Source organism: Malaclemys terrapin, chromosome 1 (assembly GCF_027887155.1).
Source record: "Malaclemys terrapin pileata isolate rMalTer1 chromosome 1, rMalTer1.hap1, whole genome shotgun sequence".
Classification (NCBI taxonomy): domain Eukaryota; kingdom Metazoa; phylum Chordata; order Testudines; family Emydidae; genus Malaclemys; species Malaclemys terrapin.
This window is the reverse complement of record NC_071505.1, coordinates 300,486,749-300,510,326: the sequence shown is the minus strand read 5'-3', so window position 1 is coordinate 300,510,326 and position 23,578 is coordinate 300,486,749. Positions and strand designations below refer to the sequence as shown.

Below are 23,578 nucleotides of genomic sequence, written 5' to 3'. Positions count from 1 at the left end.
GGAGGACATCCACCTAGCCATAGATGCCAACTCTGTGGGTGTTCTGGGGCTCAAGCACCCACTGAAAAAAAATTGGGGGTGCTCAGCACTTGCAGGGCTGGATTAATCTTCTGTAGGCCCCAGTATCCAGACCATGAACCCACCCACTGCTCTGCCCAAGCTCTGCCTGAGGCCCTGCCCCCACTTCAGGACCGTCCAGAGGGGTGGGCAAGTGGGGCAATTTGCCCCAGGCCCTGCAGGGGCCCCCATGAGAATATAGTATTCTATAGTATTGCAACTTTTTTTTATGGAAGGGGTGCCCAAAATTGCTTTGCCCCAGGCCCCCTGAATCCTGTGGGTGGCCCTGCCCCACTTGGCCTCTTTGCCCCAAGGCCCTGCCCCCGCTACATCTTGAGGCCCTGCCCCTACTCAGCCTTCTTCCCCCTCATGCCCCATCCCTGCTTGGCCTCTTCCCCCTAAGGGCCAGCCCATGTTCTGCCCCAAGGTTCCACCCCCACCCAGCCTCTTTCCCCCGACGACCCGCCCACCACTCGCAAAGGGGGAGGGGGCGAGAGGAGCACAAACTGGCAAAAACAAAAGTCAGTGCCTGTGCACCTAGATTTACCAATAGATCAACTTGTGCAGGTCATCTTGATTTCCAACCATATTACAATTGTTTAGCATTCCATTTCCCTGAATGGTTAAAATGGTTCTTGCTTTTGGTTTACACTAATTTCAGTGCCAACCTAACATGTAGTTTCTATGAATTTAAGAAAATAAATACTAGTGACTTTACTTTGGGAATCCTGGTTTATAAAAATTAAATCCCATGTAGGAAGATAATATAAGCGTTTCTTCTACGACTAAATATTTCTGTCACATGCTGCAATTGGAATAAAAATCTAATTGAAATGTATTTAGTAATATATGAAAAAAGTGTGTAATAAATCTAACTTCTGATATTTAGAAGGATAATAATCTGTCCTATCCACAAAAGGATACCTCTTCAGAGGAAAGTTCATTCCGTGTTTTTACAACTTTTTTAAAACAAAAATTAGCTCTTGTTACCCAGTCCTTTCTTAGCAATTAGCCTTCAGTCTATGAAAGAGTCCTTTAATGGATAGATTTATTCTGTATTCCTAGCATTTGTAAGGTAAGATGTATAACTGACATGCTAAGTGATAATCTTGTTATGACTTTATCGATTCTTCATTAGATAAATAAAAAAAAAATGCACAGAGTTAATGAAAGTGACCACTCTGAAATACAGTATAAAAGAAGCTTATAGAAATAAACTTACCCCATTAGGATAATGATTAATAAGCAGTTGCTGATCATTGTACATGGATACAAGAGTCAGGCCATTCTTAAGATCCTTTGTCAACAGACGCTTGTTTACCATATGGTTGTGGAGGGCATTGTACAGTTCAATATTTACATTGTCAATTAAATTACTATGAATTTCCTGAGGAAGAAGATTCAGTTAGACATTTTCTGGACAATCTTAATCAGCTAGTTATACAGATTTCTTTGCCACAAAATACGCTTTCAACATATTTTTGAATGTATATTTCATTTGACTAGGTAAATTACTTCAGTTACATACCTTCCTGGTATGCAGCTGGCTAGAGGATTCTCTAGACTGATTAAGTATCAAAGACAGCAGGCCTCATTACATAAGCAAGGCATTCAAGCTTTTTTTTGGTTCTGTACTGGATTTGATTAACATTGTAGTTCTAGGGAAAGTACCCTACAGTCATGCACAATAATGTCAGTCACCCTCCCTTATTGGAATTACTTCAGTTTTCAAAACTATTCCCAAAGCTACACTGACAAGACTAATGATGATAATTGTATTTATAAAGCATCCAATCACACAAGTACTTAGGGTGCTGAGAAACAATCATAAAAACAATTTCTCTTTGACGGTGCTCAAACAGATATCCTTTGCAGGTGTTCATTGTTTCTAGATTTTTTTTAAAAAATGTAGAAATACCTGTGTTCCTTAAGCATAGTTTAGTTTAGAATAATATAATAATTGAGTTTCAATATTTATCTCTGATATATAAAAAAATCATCATTGTTTCTAATATGGTTTAAAACACAGCTACTGTAGATACAAAAAAAAAAAGCACTCATAACATTAATGTGTGTGTGTGTATATATAGAGATATACAGATATATAGTTACTCGATCCAACAGCTCCCAAGCATCATTGCTTGGTGAAAAGAATGTGAATGATCCCCGTCCTTCAATCTCTTCTCTCAGCTTTGACATATCAGAATACTGTTGAGTAGAGGTTGCTCCCACAATGCCCAGGGTACCATAAACATGATCAATAGGAGCAACTAAAATACACAAGACAAGAGTACTGTAAATTCTTTGACAAGTCAGTCTCTCAAAATCATTATCTATTACCACTGTTTTAACTGGAGGAGAGAATCATCTTAATAAAACCCTTTTAACTAAACATTGCTTTTAAAATTCCATAATTTGGGTTCAAATTAAGTAGAATTTGCCATATATGCCAAATCATCATTGCAGACAGTGCCCAGAAAAAATAACTCAACAAATATCCAGAGGGGAGGAATTCTCCACCCCAAGTTGTGGAGAGGTGAAGGTCTGAAACTTTTGTTTAGAAAAAATTTAAATGGCATTCTGATTTTATTTTTTCTAAACAAAATCCCCAAGCTGCCTGGAGCCCAAGCTGCCCATCTGATAGGTTACTGAGAAGCCTAGAAGTCCTGAAAACTCTGGCTTGAGTTAAGGCTCCCAGGGCATCCAGGATCCTGGCAGCCCATGTGACAGGTGAGCTGGCAGAAAACCCTTTGAAAATCTGCTTGGTTTCTATAGGAAAATTGGACAAAATTGAAAAGTTCCTGCAAAAGTTTTCATTTTGACACCAGCATTTTCCCATGAAAAGATGTTCCACTGGAAATTGTATGACCAGCCAGTTCTACTGAGTAGTACTTGGTACCTTCTTATGCACCTCTAATACCCATCCCTCCCCACTCTGGTGCCATCTCACCTCCAATACCTGGTTTTGCACCATCCTTCCCCCTACCCAATGGTGCTTAGTCCACTGCAAGCAACTGTGTAAGTGACACAGAAGGGAACTCTACACTGCACAAGAATCATAGAATATCAGGATTGGAAAGGACCTCAGGAGATCATCTAGTATAATCCCCTGCTCAAAGTAGGACCAATCCCCAACTAAATCCCCAAATGGCCTCCTCAAGTATTGAACTCACAACCCTGGGTTTAGCAGGCTAATGCTCAAACCACTGAACTGTTCCTCCTCCTCATGTATGACTCCTGTACAATTCCCCCAAATCCTGTCCCCTTACACAGTGGACCTGTGATATTTCTGCTGCCAGGGAACCTATCACATCAGCAGGACCAAGACTTGCCAGGATTATCCATAGTGGGCAGATTCATATTTTAAGGGTTTTGGCTTAAATTTTCAAAACTGGCCTCTAATTATGGATGCCTCAGTGTTCGGTGTCCAATGTCAAACACTGTGGGGATGATTTCCAGTGGTGCTGCCCACACTCAGGGACATCAAGTGAAGTTGTGGATCCTCAATCATCCCCTCTGAGAAACAAGCTCTAGATGTCTCAGATTGGGCACCCAAAATTACAGACCACTTCTGAAAAATCTTCTGTGTTAGAATGGGTCCCATATGTAAAGATCATGCTCATCTAAGACTGTACCTGCCGGACAACCTCTCATTCCATCCAACTTCATGTAGCCAGGGCAACATTCATACAAGACAGTTCTGCAGGGTATAAATAAAACTAGATTAAATAAAGTACAAACGAAATGACACCATTTACAGTTAATTATCTTAGTTTTACTTTTTTACAAATTATCTACTTCTATTCAGTTTCCTTGGCTAGAGTTACCTAATCATCTTTTTTTTTTTTAACATTCAGCAGCCTATTTTCTGTTGGTATCAAATCAGACCCTGTTAACTGGCTGCACTGTACTGTGTTCTGTAGCTACATAGCATTTTAAATACACAACACATCCACAGTCATGAAGGTTGACAAGGAGCTTGGAATGGATGTGGGAGAGGAAGTGGAGCTAGTGAAGGGACTCATAAAGGGGAATGATGTGTTTGCAGTAGTAGGTGAAGAAAATGAATCTGATGGTGACATTTTGGCTAGGAGAGAAGGGATTGGAAAACCAAAGAGAAGATCACAGGAGGGATGAACAGAATCAAGGTTGGGAGGGATGGGGAGGATTATCAAAGCACGGACAAGCTTTTGACAGTGTGAATGTAAAGAAAAAAAGCGCCAAGCTTTGGCAATAGTCTACATGTGAAGAGTAAATTGATGGTAATTAGAGTCATGAAAGCAAATCAGACCACCCAGGGATAATGTGAAGGAATGAAGGCAGGGGGTTAGGAATAGGCCCTGTGGGATGCTGACAGAAAGTGGGAGGAGGTGGAGCCACTGAGGACAACACTGAAAGAGAAATGCAAGAGGTAAAAAGGAAAACTGTTCAAGAACAGTGTTGTAAAAGCCAATAAAGGAGAGAATCAATAAAGACTGACTGGTTATGTTGAAAGCAGGGGAAAAATCAAGGAATATGGAGAAGACAAGGGAAAGGTCATTGGTAACTTTAGTGAGAAGCAGTCTCATTTAGGGTGACCAGATAGCAAGCGTAAAAAATTGGGACAGAGGGTGGGAGGTAATAGGTGCCTATATAAGAAAAAGCTCCCAAAATCGGGACAGTCCCTATAAAATCGGGACATCTGGTCACCCTAGTCTCATTAGTTAGAGTACAGAGGGTGAAAGCCAGATTGTAACAAATGAAGGAAAGAGCTAGGAGAGAGGAAGTGAGAGCTTAGCCATGAAGGGGAGGATGGAGTTGAGCTGGAAATTGGTTAGTGCCTGCTGTATAGTTGTTCAAGGAAATCACCTCACCTTTGAATGTATAAACCGTATTCAGTAGCAGGTTGGTGCTATGTAATGTTGCATTCAGCATTATGGATTGCTTTTTATTGTACCTTATTGATTTGAAGGAAGTAACAGCCTTAAAATAGACATTTTTAACCAAATTCAGCCCCGCTGTAAATTAGCACAATTCTACTGAAGTCAATGGAGTTATGGCAAGGATGAATGTGGTTGCTAGAGGATAAAGAAACCCAGGAAATTATATGGACTTACTGAAACGTGAAAAGTAACATAAATCTCTAAACTCTTTCTTCTGCAGTTATTGCTTTTCAAAGTAATTACTGCAGACTGAATTACTAGAAAAACATGCAATCAGAGCTTTACATGATTTTTTTAATGCATGTGGCTCAAGGATCTCAGTTTTGAAGCTGGAAGCTCCCTAGAGGCAGCTGTGTGGGATCTTGTAGGTTTTTGTAACAAGTTAGAGCTGACATGCATCTGACAAAGTGGGTATTCACCCACGAAAGCTTATGCTCCAATGCGTCTGTTAGTCTATAAGGTACCACAGGACTCTTTGTCGCTTTTTACAGACCCAGACTAACACGGCTACCCCTCTGATAGCTGACAAAGTATTAGCAACAAATACATTAAACTAAATGGCTTGCTCAAATTACTTGAAAGTTGGAATTTTCAGAACTCTGGGATAAAAATCTATTTGAAGATGAAATAAAATCTTAAATCTTAAAAATAAAAAAACCTAAAAATGAAAGCAGACTGGAATAAAAACAACATTACAAAGCATGAGTTTAAAATGAGACTCTGAGCTACATAATTTATTGCAAAGTGATAGCTGGTAAAGAACAAAGTGCTTTCCATTATAGAGAATTTGCTTTGCCATGTTAGATTTGTTTGTGCTATGAATGTAGGTTGTTTGACTCCCTATTTTCTCTTTTTAATCTGATTTTAAAATGAATCTATTTATTTTTCAGCTGGCGAAACCTTACACAAGACAATTCTAACTGAGCTTCAAAAAAGTTTTGTTCAACAGTCTGTAATATACTTCTCTGTGGATGATGACAATTCACTTTACGCCCATCCCCCAGAACTTTACATTGTGGGCTTCATATTCCACCAGGTAGGTGAGCATGCAAACCTGGCATGGGTAGGACTAGATTTAGTTTGGAGAAAGTTTGTGCCTTCCCTGAGCAAGCAGCAATAGTGAAACCCGCTCTATCACAGAGGATGCAACAATTGTCCTGCTTCCTCCCACCCTGTGCACCCAAAGATTCACTTTTGGAGTGATTCCTGGCCCTTTCACAAGGCACACAAGTGTGGGGAGAGGGCTCCTTGCACCATTCCTCTCATGCCTCTTGCTCACCCATGCTAGAGTCAGACAAAACCTGGCTCTTGAGGAATCTCTGCCACAAACCAGCAATTAGCATCTGCCATCCAGGGAATTGCTTTGTTATAAGAATATATACTTCTTTCAGAGAGAAAATATTCCAAAAGGAAACAGGAAAATATCTTGTGTGTTTTGACATCTCACTTAGGTTTTGATAACAGGAAAAGGGGGACTAAGCACCAATCAGACACTGCATGTTTACTTTTCTTCACCATATTCAGCAGAAAAAAGACTGACTCTGATATGAGTACAATTTATGTGAGGCAGAAAACTGGCTATAGAGCACAATGGACAAAGGAAATGCTTCTCTGGCCAAGAGCTACAATGCTGATACCTTTGGGTAATCATATTACTTTTAACATACAGCATGCTTCCTCTGAGGACTGCTAGTAATTAAAGTCTGGCCAGTTCTTCCTTTTAGTATCCAAAGCCATATGTTCTCTCATGGTTGATTGCAACTAGAAAGCTGATGTATCAAGTGTATGTGAAGTGTGGGTAGATGTGATGGAGTGCGGGTTGTCAATAAGCCCGATGCTGAGGTAGGTGGAATGTGCAGCTTCTATTGAAATCAATGTAAGATGCAGTTGCTCGGCACCTTTCAGGTTGAAGGACAATTTAGAGGAAAAAAAGACCACAGTCCCCCATCCGTCCCCCCCATAGAGAGATATTGTATAAAATCCAAAGCAAAGTTGCCTTTACACTAATATCCAAAAAACTTTCAACTACGTACTTCTGCAAATTCAGCATATGGTGTGATGTTACTGAAGAGAAGTGACTCTTCAGATAATGATGTAATGCTGCGTTCCTAAGTAAAGAAAACCAGCTCTATGCCACTCCCACCTCATTCCCCACGGATACAGGGCATTCCCAAGGAAAGAGGGGGCATGGCCAGGGCATCTCTATGGATAGTCAAGCATCCTCTTGGGGCTGTTGATGGCTGACATAGCTCAGAGTGGCCCTGAGGCTTGTTTGCAAATTATCTGTCTTGTTAGCAGGCCATAATATACTATTAAAACGACAAACACCTTTATGATCCAATAGGGCCCCTGTTTCTACAGAGCCCTCAGGTCAGTAGTTCAGTTGGGGAATTTGTAAATACAGTTGGAAATGGGAAATGATAGAATGTAGATCCTTTTGGTATCTTTTGTACATTTTCTGGATCAGAATATACAATTTGAAGGGAGTTACCATAGAACTGTTATAATTATAAGAAATAACATAGTTTTTTAAAATGAGAAGGAAGCAAATCAATCTGTTTAGGAATGGTGGTAGTTCTGTTATTGATGTTGTTCAAAATCTCCTGTTAATAATTACATTACTTTCGGCACCGTCTAAATTATACCAGATGTTCTACTGTTACCACACAAAAAGTACCAGTATGCCTATCATTTAATCCAAATCCAATCCAAAGTTTTCCTCAAATCTACTCTTTCTAGTATTTGCACAACCCAAAAAGTGCCAAAGCAGAACTCAGAATGTATGCGATACTGTTGTGTAACCTCATTGTCAATGAGTCCAAACTACACTTAAGGAATCTTATTTTGAGTACTGTAAAATCTCTTCATGGACTCAAAATATTTCTTCTGTCATGTCATGATGTCTCCGGCCACAAAAAAATAACTCATGCTACCACTGTGGCCAGCTGAATAATGATTCTCTATGTCATCTTAAAGCACTCAGCAGTCTTTCACTTAGAGGGTATTGGCAAGACATGACCTAAATGAAGCAGTTAGTCTGCAGAAGCAGCTAACATTCCAAAATCAGCTTTGAAAATGTCCAAAGAAGTTCAGTCTAAAGCATTTTCAGGAAGCATCCTTCTCCCTAATGTGTCACTAGTGAAAGAAAGTGCTGTGCTAAGAGGACAGTGGTAAGGCAGGCTTTACATAAATGGTGAATAAATATCTTGGACAATTTACACCACGTGCTCTGAAGAAAATGGATGTCAGTATTGCATTGAAACATCATCAGGAGGAAAAGGAAAGACTGGAAGGGAGAAAGACCACAAAACCAACTAAAGTGCCTGGGAAACCCAGGCTAGATGTTGGAAGGATGATCAAATGCAACTTCTATAGCACCAATCTGAGTCCTGGAAATTAAACTACATTGTCTCCACAGACTCTCCCAATCTTATGCATATCTGAGCTGATCAAATTGCATAAAGGGGAGACAGATCCTGACTCAGCTGCAGAAATAAAAAACCTTGCGAAAACAGTCTAACTCAAAATGGGAGGGTTAGAATTCTAGATGCTAAATTATATTCCAGAGAAGCTTCTGGAGATTCAAAGAGGTATCTGTACCTATTCTGGTGAGAATGTCATTGTATCATTCGTGATAATGTTAATATAATACAGCTGTTAATCCGTGGCTCTTGGAGGAAATATGAAGTTTATAATAACAGAAAGCCCAGGGTGAAATCCTAGCCCCATTAAAGTAAAGGGGAGTTTTTCCTTGAACTTCAGTGGGGCCCAGATTTTAGCCCTGATATCTCAACTGACCTTAGAGTTCAGAATTATTGGAATATTTGCATCACCAGACTAGATGTTGTAAACTTTGCTTGATTAGTGTATCAAAAACATAACTGGCCCCATAATTCTATGCTATGCTGACACACTGATGAAAATATTTTCTGATAAAGAAAAAAACTGGAGGCCATATCCTCCTCCTCCATCTTTTCCCACTCTTTTTTCGTTAGGGGCCATTCCAGTGTTGTGTCACAAGATGGGATGTCTGTCAGGAATCTCAAGAAATGCAAAACAGTCTCATGAACTTCTAACACTGACCAGCACCAGTAGCAACCACAGTACAGGGTTGCTTCAGGTCTTTGCTGAGCTACTGTGAATTCACAAATCTAATTTGTAACAGTGTGAAGAACATTTGTGTAGGCATTTATATCATGCACGTCACCATGATATCTAAGCTTCTGATGGGTTACACTTCTCTTAATGCATGCACAATGCCCAGCAGCAACAATGTAGGTTGTGAATACTTACTGAAGTCCAAATAAATCAATTAATGGGTGTTTGAGGCTTTGAGGGCTTACTTAGGAATTCTGGTTTAAGCTGAAAGCAAAGGCTAAAAATGAATTCTAATGTTTAATTGGTTTTGAAAATAGCCATGAAGTAAAGGAAAGTGACAATGTTCCTTTAAATGGCTTGGAAAATGTCAGTCACTTCCTGTTCTGGGTGTTTGCTATCGTTATTTTTTTTAATACAATGGCTAAAATTTTCAACAGCATCTAAATGACTTACTGCATGAATCTCATTTTTAAAAGTATTTTAGGCATTTAGAAGACCATGTCCCATGGACTTTCAATAAGATGTAGATGCCTAAGTGCCCAAATCACTTTTGAAAATGGAACTTAGGTGCCTAAGTCATAGAATATCAGGGTTGGAAGGGACCTCAGGAGGTCCTCTAGTCCAACCCTTTGCTCAAAGCAGGACTAATCCCCAGATTGATTTTTGCCCCAGAATCCCTAAATGGCACCCTCAAGGATTGAGCTCACAATGCTGGGTTTAGTAGACCAACGCTCAAACCACTGAGCTATCCCTCCCTTGCTGAGGCACATTTGAAATTTTTATCTTAGATCTGCCTGACCAAGATTAATAGTCTAACATATTTAATTATTTTTGCCATAGTTGCTGAATAAATTATCCAACCAATAGTAGTTCAGCAGCTAAAGAAAAGGTGGAATGTTGTAAAAATACTAATTGGATAGTTTAGTGGCTCTATAGTGGCAGAATGTGGCAGAATAGCTTTTTCTAAGGATACTAATTTAACCAGCTGTACTAGTCACTCATGGCAGCAGCACCAAGAAAAGTGGTGCAGGAAAAGTTCTGCATTGGCTTTTAGGTGGTTGGGTGAGTATGCCCCAAAGATAGTGAATGGCCACAAGTGGAGGCATTAATGACTCTGATGCTATGGCCCTGAAGTGAAATTTGTCATCACCATCATGGGATAATGAAACAACTCATTTCATCTTGAAATGATGAGGTCACAATTACAATAAACGTAAAGAAACACATTTCTCTAAGGTACTAAAAAGACACCAAAATCACTTAGACTTAGTAAACAACAGACAAAATAACTTCCCCAAATCCTTAGGAATATTCTATTCTTGTTCCATGTACATAGATAAAGGTGTGGTTTGGGCACAGGACTGAAGCCACGAAATACTGAATTCTGTCCCCAACTTGGATAGTTGCTCCCTTTGTATCACTGGACAAGTCACTTCAACCCTCTGTCTCAGTTCTATCATCTTTAAATGTGTGTTGTGAGGATTATTTGGAAAGCACTTGGAATTTAAGTGCTTTGCACTGTGTTGTCATTTTCCAAATTGCCATTGCTAGCAATGGGAGATCTGCATTTGAAGCAAGTATGTAATATAGCTCTAAAGAAGAAGAGTTCTGTAATAATAGTATAACATTTCTGTAAATATTGGATAGTCAGGAAACAAATAGCACTTACGCTTTCTTCCCACAGATAGCTCCCTGATACCAGTTTCTGCAGGTGCTGAAATATTTCTTTTTGGTGCCCATAACTTGCTGAAGAGCACAGACATTTGGACTGGAGAAAAAAAACCACAAAGTCGTTGTACATATTTGAAAAAGTGTGATTAAAAATAGTTTTGAATACAGTATTCAATGGACAAGAGCCAGAAATGAACATCTGGTCCTGATTCCCAGAGCAGGTGTGATTTCAGTCAACCACTGTCCAAGCTCCTGACACCGCCCTATTGAGTTCTTTGGAAAGACCACACTCCCTAGAAGCAAGAGGTGATTCCCCCGTCTGCCAGCCCAGCACTGTATCTCTAGTGAACAGTCACTGCCAGCTGTGCCTAATCAAGCTTTATTATGCATTGCATTTTTTTTCCTGAAGTGAATTACCATCCGCTAGGGACTGAACAGTGACTATTGCCGAGCTCTTTTCATCAAAGTTCGTCTTGTGCACAGCTGTGTGGCTGTATGTCATGGGGAGGGGGAAGGGCAGAAAGCTGACTTTCTCTTTATCCAGGAAGGAACCCCCTCTTCAGTAACTCAATCAGCTATTTGGATTGCCACTGTCTGGAATGTCAAGAGCACCTAAGTAAACAGCCTAGTAATTACACAGGACCAAAGGGTAAACTGCTGTATAAAAAAAGTCAGAAAATTCAAATAAGGAAAACTTTGTAATGTTGTTGTGTGCAAAAGAGAAATTTCCTCAAAAGCAAATTTCCATTTTGTCTCTAATTTATATATTACAGTAATTTTTCTGTCGGAGTGTTAGAACATAACACTTTTCAAAAGAGGAACCCATTAAACTCTTATTTTACAAAGCCCCGTTCATCTTGTAAGCAGGGGGGCAAAAATCCTTTTGATTATTTAAAAAAAAAAAAAAAAAACCCACAGAGCTAAACTATCTTTTACTAATAAACCTTAAAACAGATATGTTTAGACTCCTTAATATTTACTCTGAGACAATTTGTTAAAATAAATAACTTCTAATCACTGCATTTCAGTGTCTTACTGTGCAATATTATTATAAAGCTTAAGTGGGAAGTGAACTTTTGAAAAGTACTCTAATTGTGCATTTACAAATTACCAGAGAACTGGGTAGAGTTCATACTTCTCACTACGAGAAAAAAAAAAGTACATGTTGTGGAATATACACTAATGCTGGTAAAATATTTAATGGGCCATGTTAAACATGTCTGATCACACATTATATCTGTTGTAAACTATAATTACTTTCAATGATACTGAAACACATGTATTTTACTTAGCTTCAGATATAATTTTTAGCTTTCAAACAGTTCATAAAGTTTAACAATATTTAATCTTATTTTGTATGGTTTTTCTACAAAAAATAATTTGGAAATATATTTCATACCATTTGCATTTTAGAAATAATATATTTGACTCACATTCAGTAAGAATTTACAGTGCACAAATCTCATTTTAATATTAGGGCTAATCTTGAGCTCCGTGTAGGGGAGAGAACTTTAAAACACTCCTTTTAGAGTATTATAAAAGAGAAAACACGTACTTACCCCTGCTCACGTGCCCTGATTCGACTATGGGACAAAATCTTGTCATAATGAGCAGAAGAGTCTGCTGGATCAAAAGCAGACAACAAAAAAATGGAAAAGGTGGATAAAAAAAGGATCTTCATCCTTAATCCCCTGTTCCTCCTGCCTAATCTAAGGAGAGAACTGGCAAAAAGTTTTGGAGAGCTCACAGTTTATATACATGCTACAGGGTTGTGGGAGGGAACATTATATCAACCTGAGACCCTTCCAGGAATAGCAACTTCAAACTGCCAGCTTCAATTAGTTGAATTAATACCATTCATCAAACATGCAAAGCATGTGTCATCCCCCTCTCCCACCATTGTGACTAATTTTCTTTATTTTATAAAGAGCAGATGTTTATCATTTTGTTCAGTTGACACTTAAAACAGCAGAGTAGTTAAAAGAATTTTAGAGCATGATTTATGATTTGATATTTAGAATACAGAAGCATCTAGCTGCCCCAGACGGGATCAGAGTTGCATTGTGTTAGGTGTGGCACAAACACAGAGGGAGACACTGTCTCTGCCTCACAGAGCTATTCCTCGCTTTTTTTACTGTGTTTTGTGTGTTCACTATTGTAACCTGAGTTCAGTCATCTTATTAGTGAAACTGATTAATGTCACTATCAATACTTGTCAATAACACTAACGTGAGATAGTGTTTGTGTGATCAGAAAAAGTGATATTAATACACTTATTAATTAGTAATATAATTTAATGATAGCTTAACTAGTGAATTAATTTAATAATAATAATACTTAGTATTTACATTGAGTATTGTACAGACATTAATTAAGGCCTGGTCTACACTTAAAACTTAGGCTGATATAGCTACAGTGCTCAGGGTGTGAAAAATCCACACACACCCCGCGGGGAGTGCCATTGCCATGCCGACCCACCCCCCCTAGTGCAGATACAGTGAGGAAATGGAAGAATACTTCCATCATCCTAGCTGCTGTTGCTCGGGGAGATGGACTTCCTACTGTGACAGAAATACGCACCTTGCATCACTGTAGTCTGCATCTACACTATTGGGTTACAGTAGTACAGTTACGGCCCCATATCTATGGTGCTATAGCATCCATAGTGTAAATATGGCCTTAGTAGTCCTCACAAGCCTCCTATGAGGCAGGTGGGGCAGGCCACACCAATCTATTAGGATTCTTTGAGGGTGCTAGTAAGCATGTGGACAAGGGTGATCTAGCTGAGATAGTGTACTTGGACTTTCTGAAAGCTTTTGACACGATCCCTCACCAAAGGTTCTTAAGCAAAGTAGGCAGTTATGGAATAAGAGGAGAGGTCCTCTTATGGATCAGTAAGCAGGGCCGCCAAGAGCGGGTTTGGGCCCCCCAGCAAGGGCGGACCGGCTAAACAGGGCTGACGGGGATGGGAGGGAGGGGAAGCCGGGGAAGCCAGGCCCCGGTAATTTGTACCGGCTTCCCCCCCTTTCGTCGGCCCTGTCAGTAAGTGGTTAAAAGACAGGAAACAAAGGTAGGAATAAATCGCCAGTTTTCACAATGGAGAAAGGTAAATAGCAGGGTGTCTCAGGGATCTGTACTGGGACCAGTGCTGTTCAATATATTCATAAATGATCTGGAAAAAGGGGTTAAACACTGAGGTAGCAAAGTTTCCAGATCATACAAAGTTACTTACGATAGTTAAGTCCAAAGGTGACTGTGATGAGTTACAAAGAGATCACACAAAACGGAGTGACTGGGCAACAAAATGGCAGAGGAAATTCAGTGTTGATAAATGCAAAGTAATGCGCATTGGATAATAAGACAGAAAAATATCATAATGCCACTATATGATTCCTTGAATACTGCATGCAGTTCTGGCTGCCCCATCACAAAAAAGAAGTATTACAATTGGACAAAGTACAGATAAGGGCAACAAAAATAATTAGAGGTATGAAACAGCTTTCATATTATGAGAGATTATTAAGAATGGGATTGTTCAGTTTAGAAAAGAGATGACTTGGGGGTGGGGAGAGGTATGACAGAGGTCTATGAAATCGTGAATGGTGTGCAGAAAGTGAATAGAGAAGTGTTACTTACCCCTTAACATAACACAAGAACCAGGGGGTCATTCAATGAAATTATTGGGCATCAGATTTAAGAATTAGGTAAGTTAATGGAAGATAAGTTAATAGATCTATCAACGGTTATTACTCAAGATGGTTATGGACACAATGCCATGCACTGGGTATCCCAGAAGCTGGGACTCAATGACAGGAGATAGATCACTCAATAATTGCCCTGTTCTGTTCATTCCCTCTGAAACACTGTTGGAAGACAGGATTTTGGGCTAGATGGACAATTGGTCTTACTCAGTATGCCATTTTTATCTTCATAAGTGTCAATTTTATTTGATAAATGAAGGAACTGAGGCAGAGCAGTGAAGTGACATGATTGAGGGCACATTCTGAGTCAGTGTCAGAGGATTGGACTGGAATACAGAAGTTCCTGACCCAGCTCAGTGCAAATTTCTTCATTTCAACACAGAAATGTTTTTTGAATATTTTAAACAAATATATGCCTACAGTTTTAATTTATAATCCAATGATATTTTTCTGTCTTATTATCTATCCCTTTTCTAATGTTCCTAACATTCTGTTTTTTGACTGTTACTGCACATTGAGAGATGTTTTCAGAGAGCTATCCATGATGAGTGTTAACAGCTAATTTAGACCCCATCATTTTGTATGTATAGCTGGCATTACATTTATGAAAATGGGAAAAATGTTAACCCTAAGTTTAAAAGACCTACCATACTGCAGTTAAAGTGAAATAAAAAATGGTAATTATCACATTTTGAAATTAAACAAACAGGTGTGTATATATGTGGTGCAGGAGAGTGCAGTGCTCATGAAAAATGTTGGATTGACATTCTTGGGACTGAAGCTCTCTGTTTCACTACAGAACAGGTACAGCTTGGGCAGAGACAGTGGGACTTTCCCCAGACATAAGTACAAGGAGGGACCATATCTAAGGAGGAGAAGATAGTTCAGGATTATAATAATACATTGAACCAATATAGCACTTTATGTCTTCAAAGGACCAGATTCTGGATGACACCATGCAGGCACATAAAGTGCAGGGAGAAAATATAGAGAGCCCTTCTCTATTGCAGACAAAATTCCAATGCTTGTCCTACCTGCAGGTGTCATAGTACTATCAGTATCCCTAGTCCCTCCAAAGGGGAAGAGTGAAGGCCATGTACTCACCTCTTCCATACCAGCTGGTGGCCCAGGGACAGTGATGGGGCAAGTATATGGTACAACTCTAAAATAGAAAGTATAGGAACTTCTTGGCATGCTCCCTCTAGTGCCTTGGAAACCTTCTAACACCCTCTCGTCTCTGCAGACAGCTTGCCTCTGGGAAAAGTCACAGTTGCGAGGCCTCTCCATTGCAATCCACAACTCTGGCTGTGCCTACCAGAGCCACTATATATAAAACCTTAATTAATTAACCTCTGTAGGTAAATAATATTCATGTTCCCACCTGTCAGGGATGGTCTAGATCATACTTAATCCTGCCTCAGTGAAGGGAATGGACTATCAAGGTCCCTTCAAGTCCTACAATTCTATGGTTTTACAGATGGGCAAACTGTGAGATACGAAGGTTAAGTGACTTGCCAACGGTCATAAGATAACTATGCAGTAGAGCCAGAATTAGAATTCAGGAGTTCCTGGCTCTTCTGTGCCCATTCTGCCTTGGTTTTCTAGACTTCCAAAAAGGTTACCAATTAGTGCCACATATGACGTTCATGGATTTTGTGACTCAGAACTAAAGTGAGTTTATCACTGTAGTAAAGCTAATTTACCACAGAACAGCCATAAAGTGCCAATGCCTTTTGTTCATTATTGAATTGGGCTGGATTTGCACTTAGAATTTGGTTTTTAACTTCTTATGCATTGCCTGTTCCACAGTGGGCTGTACTTTTAAACTAGAGTAGGTATCATGATCACACAAATGTGTACCTTTCGAGTCTCATTTAAAATAAAAATGAACCCAAACCCTTAAATATTAAGGTCAACGGAAATGAGATTCAACCTTGATTTAAAAGACATGCAGATTTAATGAGTTCAAGGACGCTAAGGACGTCAGGCAAATCTAGTTTCATCCCTGCAGCAAGCTCGTCGGAGTTGCTCTCCAGCTTCCCCTCCCATTTGGTAGACGTCATTTTCTCCTTGTTCCCTCTCCTGTGCTTATACTGTGACAACTTCAGTGGGGCTCACTAAGCATGAGCTGGAAGTCAATGCTGCAACAAGCAACATTGAGTTTCATTCACATAGAGGAACATCCTCCAGGTTTGGAGGAGGAGCATGCTGGATAGAGCAACTATTTTCAGGCTCTTCTTAACCTCTGGCTAGACAGATTCTCTCCCCCGACTCCTTCCCATAGAACCCCAGCTGAATGGACTTTGTATGGCTGGCTTTCTACCAGCTTGCAGGGAAAGTATTGGGCCTTGACTCATAGGCAGAAATCCCTTTCTAACATCTATTGCTTGTTTGCAGTTCTCACTGATGCTAATGGGAGCTGCACAAATGTACCAATGGGAGTGCAGATCCCATATTAAGCATTAAATCACAGCAATCCCAAAACTTTTTTTGACACCATTCATATGTAAAGAGTAAAGATGAGTGTTAAGCAACTCTCATTTCCATTTCAAATGCATCCAAAGAGAATTTAAAATGAATATTACATGCCTCACTTTTAATATATAGCTGCTTTAATATCAGAGGGGGCTCCCAGAGGTGGTAAAACAGCATAGCAAATGCTGGTGAAAAATATAAATATTAACTGAGTCAGATTAATCAGTCCCATTTAGAAGAAAATCAACCTTAATTTTTAGCATCCCTAGTGACATGTAATTATAATGTTCATTTGCTGGATAAGTAATATAGACAACGGTTATATTAAAAATAAAGAAATACAGATGCAAAGTTTTGGGAGAAAAACTTACACTCCTGTAAAAATCTCAATAATGCAGGTCAGCCTTCTGTTCATCTCTTCATGGGAGTCAAGTGTGGAATACGGAATTTCATATATCGTGCGGCTGCAGGAGTTTCCACACACGCTGTTCAAGGAAGCTGTTGACATGGTGACCGACACAGATTTAGCCATGTCTAATAAAGGTTTTGTGCAATCCTGGAAAGATTTATACCTACACTTAACGGTAAGCACATGAATAATCCCATGGCAGAGTGTTTGTTTGTTTGTTTTAGATAGTCACTCTTTCCTGACAAAGTTTACCTCAGGCAACATTAGGAGGACAGTTAGGAACATTACAGAAATAGTATGGTTGCGATTGACATGTGTACGTGTGTGCAGGATTGAGGCCTTTGTGAGCCAAATGAAAACATAATTGAAAGGAATGAATATCTTTGACGTCCAACCCTCATATTCCTATAATGTTCATAAGCCATTGGCCTAATATTGCCTGCATTAAGCATTGTCGGGAAAGTGTGACTACAAATACACATGGTCTCCAAGGGTAGGTCTGCATTGCAGTTAAATACCAGCAGCTGGCCCGTGTCAGCTGACTCGGGCTCACAGCGCTCAGGGCTAAGGGGCTGTTTAATTGCTGCATAGAAATTTGGGCTTGGACTGGAGCCTGAGTTTTAGGACTCTGCCTGCTTGCTGGGTCCCAGATCCTGGGCTACTGCTTGAGCCCGAACATCCTGGACACTGTGAGCCTGACGCAGCTGACATGGGTCTGCTGCAGGTTTTTAATTGCAGTGCAGATGTACCCCAAGGGTTGTTGTGGATTCACCATCCCTGGTCATTTTGAAGTCAAGATGAGATGTTTTTGTCTACAGGATATGCTCTAGTTCAAACAGAAATTAATTAAGGGAGTTCTATGAACTGTGTTAAACAGGAGGTCCAACTAGATGATCACAATGGTCCCTTCTGGCCTTATTATCTATGACTCTATGACTAAAGAAATTCTGTAAATCCTGGAAATTGTCATTTTATAATTAATCAAACTGACAGAAATTGTGCAATTATTCGCAAACATACATTAAAAAAACATAAATTGCCATGAATCTAGAAAAGAAAAAAGGAAATAGGCTTCGTGAATCAAATTCCAGGTGAATAATTGTGCCCTATAAAATACAGAGAATTATATGATTAAAATAAATAACCCTACCCACACCCTCGAGCCCATATACATACCATTAGGTATCACAAAAAATGAGATGTATGGCACACCAAAGTACTAAAGGAAACAATTATATGTTCAGTTTGTAATTTATAAACCAAACTACTATGCTGGTTAACCAATCCTGGGTTTATTCATCTGTAAGTATTAGCATTATATTTATTTTAATCTATTATTTAATTTTTTAACAATGTTATTGCCTGATCCCTTTGTTTATTTTGCCTGGCCTTATTACTTTCTGGAATATTGTACTTCCCAAGGTATATGGTGCTGAAAATCTAATTAAAAGTACATTAAAAATACTTTAAAAATAATTAAGGGATGAAATTCCTTTGTTTTAGTGATGATTGCAAAGATTACATCCTACAGTAAGAGAAAAGTATCAGAACAAATACAGGGATAGATTACAAAATTCATTCTTTTAACAAAATGTAGAGATTGGTTTCTGTCTTTAAAGTCATTTGAACAGTGTCAAGCTAAAAATTTTAATGCATCTGTAGTAATTCTGACTAGTGCTACTTGTATTTCTCTGGAGACCTCTAGTGGAGAAAACCCAGTAATATTTATTTTCCCCTAAACACTTTGAATGTTCATGCTAAATAATTTGTTGACTGAATAAAAAGTGTTTAACTGAAAACAATGAGTTTCATTATTTCTTCAAAGGTTTAATTTTATTCCCTGACACGAAAATTCTTGAATTCCAATATTTAAGAGTTTGGCTAAGCAAACATTTAGGGCATGTCTACAAGCCTCTCAGCCCTTGTCAACCTTGAGGGGCTCACGTTAGCACTCTAAAAATAGCTGTATAGACAGTGCTTTGAAGTTGCAGCTCAGTCTGGAGCTCAGGCTCTGAAGCCCACCCCACCTCCCTAGGTCTCAGAGCCTGAGCTGCAGCCACAGCTAGCATGGGTATGTCTCCTGGAGATGTCCCCTAAGGGGCTCTAAGAAGAAGCCACCAAAAAGAGAATATCTGTGCAGAGTGGGTGTTGAACATGTCCAGCTTTACACAGTCATGATTTGCACCTACTTTATATTCACATTCTACAGTTGAAAATGACTACACGAGGCAGTGGAGAATCAGGCCGAGAGAGCTGTACTGCCATGAGAAGGGAGATCCATGAGAGTAATGCAGAGGCACCCAGAAAGGCCCAGACCCAGGAATGGAGCCTGGCTTCCACAGAAAGTCTAAGGCTCCCCTCGGTTTCGAGGATTCAAAAAGGGACTGGACATTTACATGGATAACACAAATATCCAGAGTCATGACAATAAATACTAAAGAAAAAATAAGCAAGAGTGCGGAGAGGGATATGAACCCTCATGCTTCAAGATTAAGACAATCTCTAACAACTGGGGGTTAGAGGGATGGTTTCTCTGAGGACAGGTTGTCCCGTAACTCACCACCGCAGGATTTCTTGCACCCTCCTTTGAAGGATCTGGCAAAAGCTACTGATGGCAACTTTGTTACCATCAGCCAACTATCTCCCTCCCATATCTGAACTAGTTAATATAAATACAATTAAACCCATAGTTCTTGGCACCGTGTTTAGATCCAAATATGTTTAATACATTTTGATGCATTGCCACAGTTGGCTGGTCCCTAAAGGGGAGTTGGGGCCCAGCCACACCTGTGACTAATCAGCTGACTCACAGGGATCAGCTGACAGCTGAGCTGGATGATATCCTGATCCTCATCAAAGCCAGCAAGTACCTTAGGCCTGGGGGGGAGAGAGAATCGATCTAAGATACGCAACTTCAGCTACGAGAATAGCGTAGCTGAAGTCGACGTATCTTAGATCGAATTAAAATTACTTACTTTGCGTCCTCGCGGTGCTGGATCAACAGCCGCGGCTCCCCCGTCGACTTTGCTTCCATCTCTCACACTGCTGGAGTTCAGCAGTCAATGGGAGAGTGATCGGGGATCAATTTATTGTGTCTACACTACATGCGATAAATCGATCCCCGATAGATCGATCGCTACCCGCCGATCCGGCAGGTAGTGTAGACGTACCCTAAATTAGACAGAGAAGCAAACAAATATCTGTCCCTGTGTCAGGAACAAGATCCCAGTTGATGCATGAGCCTCAGGCAGATGGCCTGCAAAGTATAATCCTGCAGGTGTAGATGGGCCGTTGCAGAAGACTCTGGGTTGGGGAAAAAGATGTGATGGATATGTTGAACTTACGTTATTTTGAAGAAATAAAACAGAAGCCCTGAAGCCTGGAATTCTGAAGAGGTTCTTGTGTGCAGGGGCCACTGAGTTAGCCCACCAGTGTAAGTGCATGTAACTCTTTGAGTTACTCTACTTATTTCACAAACCACATGAGGAATATCAGCTGAAAGAAAGAGGAAGTTTTCAGTGAGCAGAACATTACCCAAACTGGAATTTGGCAAGGACTCCAGAGTTAATATTCTGACACTTGCAAAGGTCCCATAAAATCTTTAATAACAATAAATTGTAAGGATGCTGTTTTCCACCAGCACAGCACCCGTTAGCACAAGCCTGGTTTACTGGTTCAGTAATAATTCATTGAGAAAAACACCACCTACTAAATTACCAACACGTCTTTCAACAACACTGGGGTTTTTCATAGGTCTCCCATCCTGACATTGCTTAGTTTATGATTTCTGGTAAGATCACTACTCAAGGAAATATTGCTACAGGCTTTGATGCCGGGAGTGGGGGGTGAAGGTTAGAATCATAGATGTTAGAGATGGAGACAACTTGTCATGTTATGTCAACGCAGGATTGTTCTCTGCAATACGTGTTCCAGTGAGCAATGGGGCCTCCACTTCTTCCCTAAGGCATTTATTTCACAGCCTAATGGATCTGGCCCTCAAGATGCTTTCCTGGCATTCTGCCTACATTTTCCTGTTTATTAATTTAATTCCATTAATCCTAGCTATACCACACCTGTACAAAGCAACTTAATATCCTTCCATCTTAGTCTACACGTGTTCAGATATTTGCAGACTGCTCTCAGAAATCTCATTAGCTGTCTTCTAGCCAAGCTGCACAAATATAGATCTTATAACCATTCCTCACTACTCAACTGCCTCAGCCCCCTATTTGTTTATTTTGCTCTCCTCTGAACTTCCTCAGATTCGTCAATATCTTTCTAGCAATGGAATGCCCAGACATGAAAACAACATTGCGTTGTTGTCTGAGGAGCCACTGTTGATTTCAATGGGAGCTAATCATATGAAGTGGCTGCATAATCAGCTCCATAGACTATTGGTCTGCTCTGCCACAATGCAATGTCATTGCTTTTACAGCCTATTTTATATCTGTGTTCCTGTTTATTTTTTTCTTCTATGTAGACTCTGTCCTAAGAATGAAGGTATATATTGTCCCCAAATGTGAAATAGTTGTGGGTGAGGACAAAATCACAAAGTGCAGCCACCAGGTTAGCTGTGACATTATCAGGGATACTGTTCCTGATAGCTTGTAGTCCATCTTTGTGTGGAATATTGGTGTAGAGGGCTTCTACGTCCATAGTGGCCAGGATGGTGTTTTCTGGAAGATCACCGATGGATTGTAGTTTCCTCAGGAAGTCAGTGGTGTCTCGAAGATAGCTGGGAGTGCTGGTAGCGTAGGGTCTTAGGACAGAGTCTACATAACCAGACAAGCCTGATGTTAGGGTGCCAATGCCTGAGATGATGGGGCGTCCAGGATATCCAGGTTTATGGATCTTGGGTAGCAAATAGAATACCCCTGGTCGGGGTTCTAGGCATGTGTCTGTAAGAATGTCACAGCTAACCTGGTGGCTGAACTTTGTGATTTTGTCCTCACCCACAACTATTTCACATTTGGGGACAATATATACCTTCAAGTCAGCGGCACTGCTATGGGTACCCGCATGGCCCCACAATATGCCAACATTTTTATGGCTGACTTAGAACAACGCTTCCTTAGCTCTCGTCCCCTAACGCCCCTACTCTACTTGCGCTACATTGATGACATCTTCATCATCTGGACCCATGGAAAAGAAGCCCTTGAGGAATTTCACCATGATTTCAATAATTTCCATCCCACCATCAACCTCAGCCTAGATCAATCCACACAAGCGGTCCATTTCCTGGACACTACTGTGCTAATAAGCGATGGTCACATCAATACCACCCTATACCGGAAACCTACTGACCGCTACACTTACCTACATGCCTCCAGCTTCCATCCAGGACACACCACACGATCCATTGTCTACAGCCAAGCTCTAAGATATAACCGCATTTGCTCCAATCCCTCGGATAGAGACAAGCACCTACAAGATCTCTATCAAGCATTCTTAAAACTACAATACCCACCTGCTGAAGTGAAAAAACAGATTGACAGAGCCAGACAAGTACCCAGAAGTCACCTCCTACAAGACAGGCCCAACAAAGAAAATAACAGAACACCACTAGCTGTCAGCTTCAGCCCCCAACTAAAACCTCTCCAGCGCATCATCAGAGATCTACAACCTATCCTGAAAGATGATCCTTTACTCTCACAGATCTTGGGAGACAGACCTGTCCTCGCTTACAGACAACCCCCCAACCTAAAGCAAATACTCACCAGCAACCACACATCACTGAACAAAACCACTAACCCAGGAACCTATCCTTGTAACAAACCCCGATGCCAACTCTGTCCACATATCTATTCAAGTGACATCATCATAGGACCTAATCACATCAGCCATACCATCAGGGGCTCGTTCACCTGCACATCTACCAATGTGATATATGCCATCATGTGCCAACAATGCCCCTCTGCCATGTAGACTCATAGACTCATAGACATTAAGGTCAGAAGGGACCATTATGATCATCTGGTCTGACCCCCTGCATGCTGCAGGCCGCAAGACCCTTCCCTGGACTCTACCGTTGAAGTCCCCAATCCTGTGTTTTAGTGACTTCAATCGGCTGAGACCCTCCTGCTAGTGATCCCTGCCCCATGCTGCGGAGGAAGGCGAAAAACCTCCAGAGGCTCAGCCAATCTACCCTGGAGGAAAATTCCTTCCCGACCCCAAATATGGCGATCAGTAATACCCCGAGCATATAGGCAAGAGTCTCTAGCCTGACCCTTGTTGGCCATTATGTA

At 40.4% G+C, this 23,578-nt stretch overlaps 1 protein-coding gene across 13 annotated transcripts in view; it reads right to left on the bottom strand.

The window, feature by feature from the left end:
- POSTN (periostin) overlaps positions 1-12,490 on the bottom strand; it is a 50,676-nt gene extending 38,186 nt beyond the window's left edge. For all 13 annotated transcript variants that reach the window (XM_054015242.1, XM_054015245.1, XM_054015248.1 and 10 more), the window contains exons 1-5: positions 12,308-12,490; positions 10,747-10,845; positions 3,693-3,757; positions 2,170-2,327; positions 1,280-1,444 (exon numbers count right to left, since the gene is read on the bottom strand). In XM_054015242.1, coding sequence (XP_053871217.1) covers positions 1,280-1,444; positions 2,170-2,327; positions 3,693-3,757; positions 10,747-10,845; positions 12,308-12,429 — 609 coding nt within the window. In that variant the 5' untranslated portion in view covers positions 12,430-12,490. The remainder of the gene's footprint in view (positions 1-1,279; positions 1,445-2,169; positions 2,328-3,692; positions 3,758-10,746; positions 10,846-12,307) is intronic.
- Between the last annotated feature and the right edge of the window lie 11,088 nt (positions 12,491-23,578).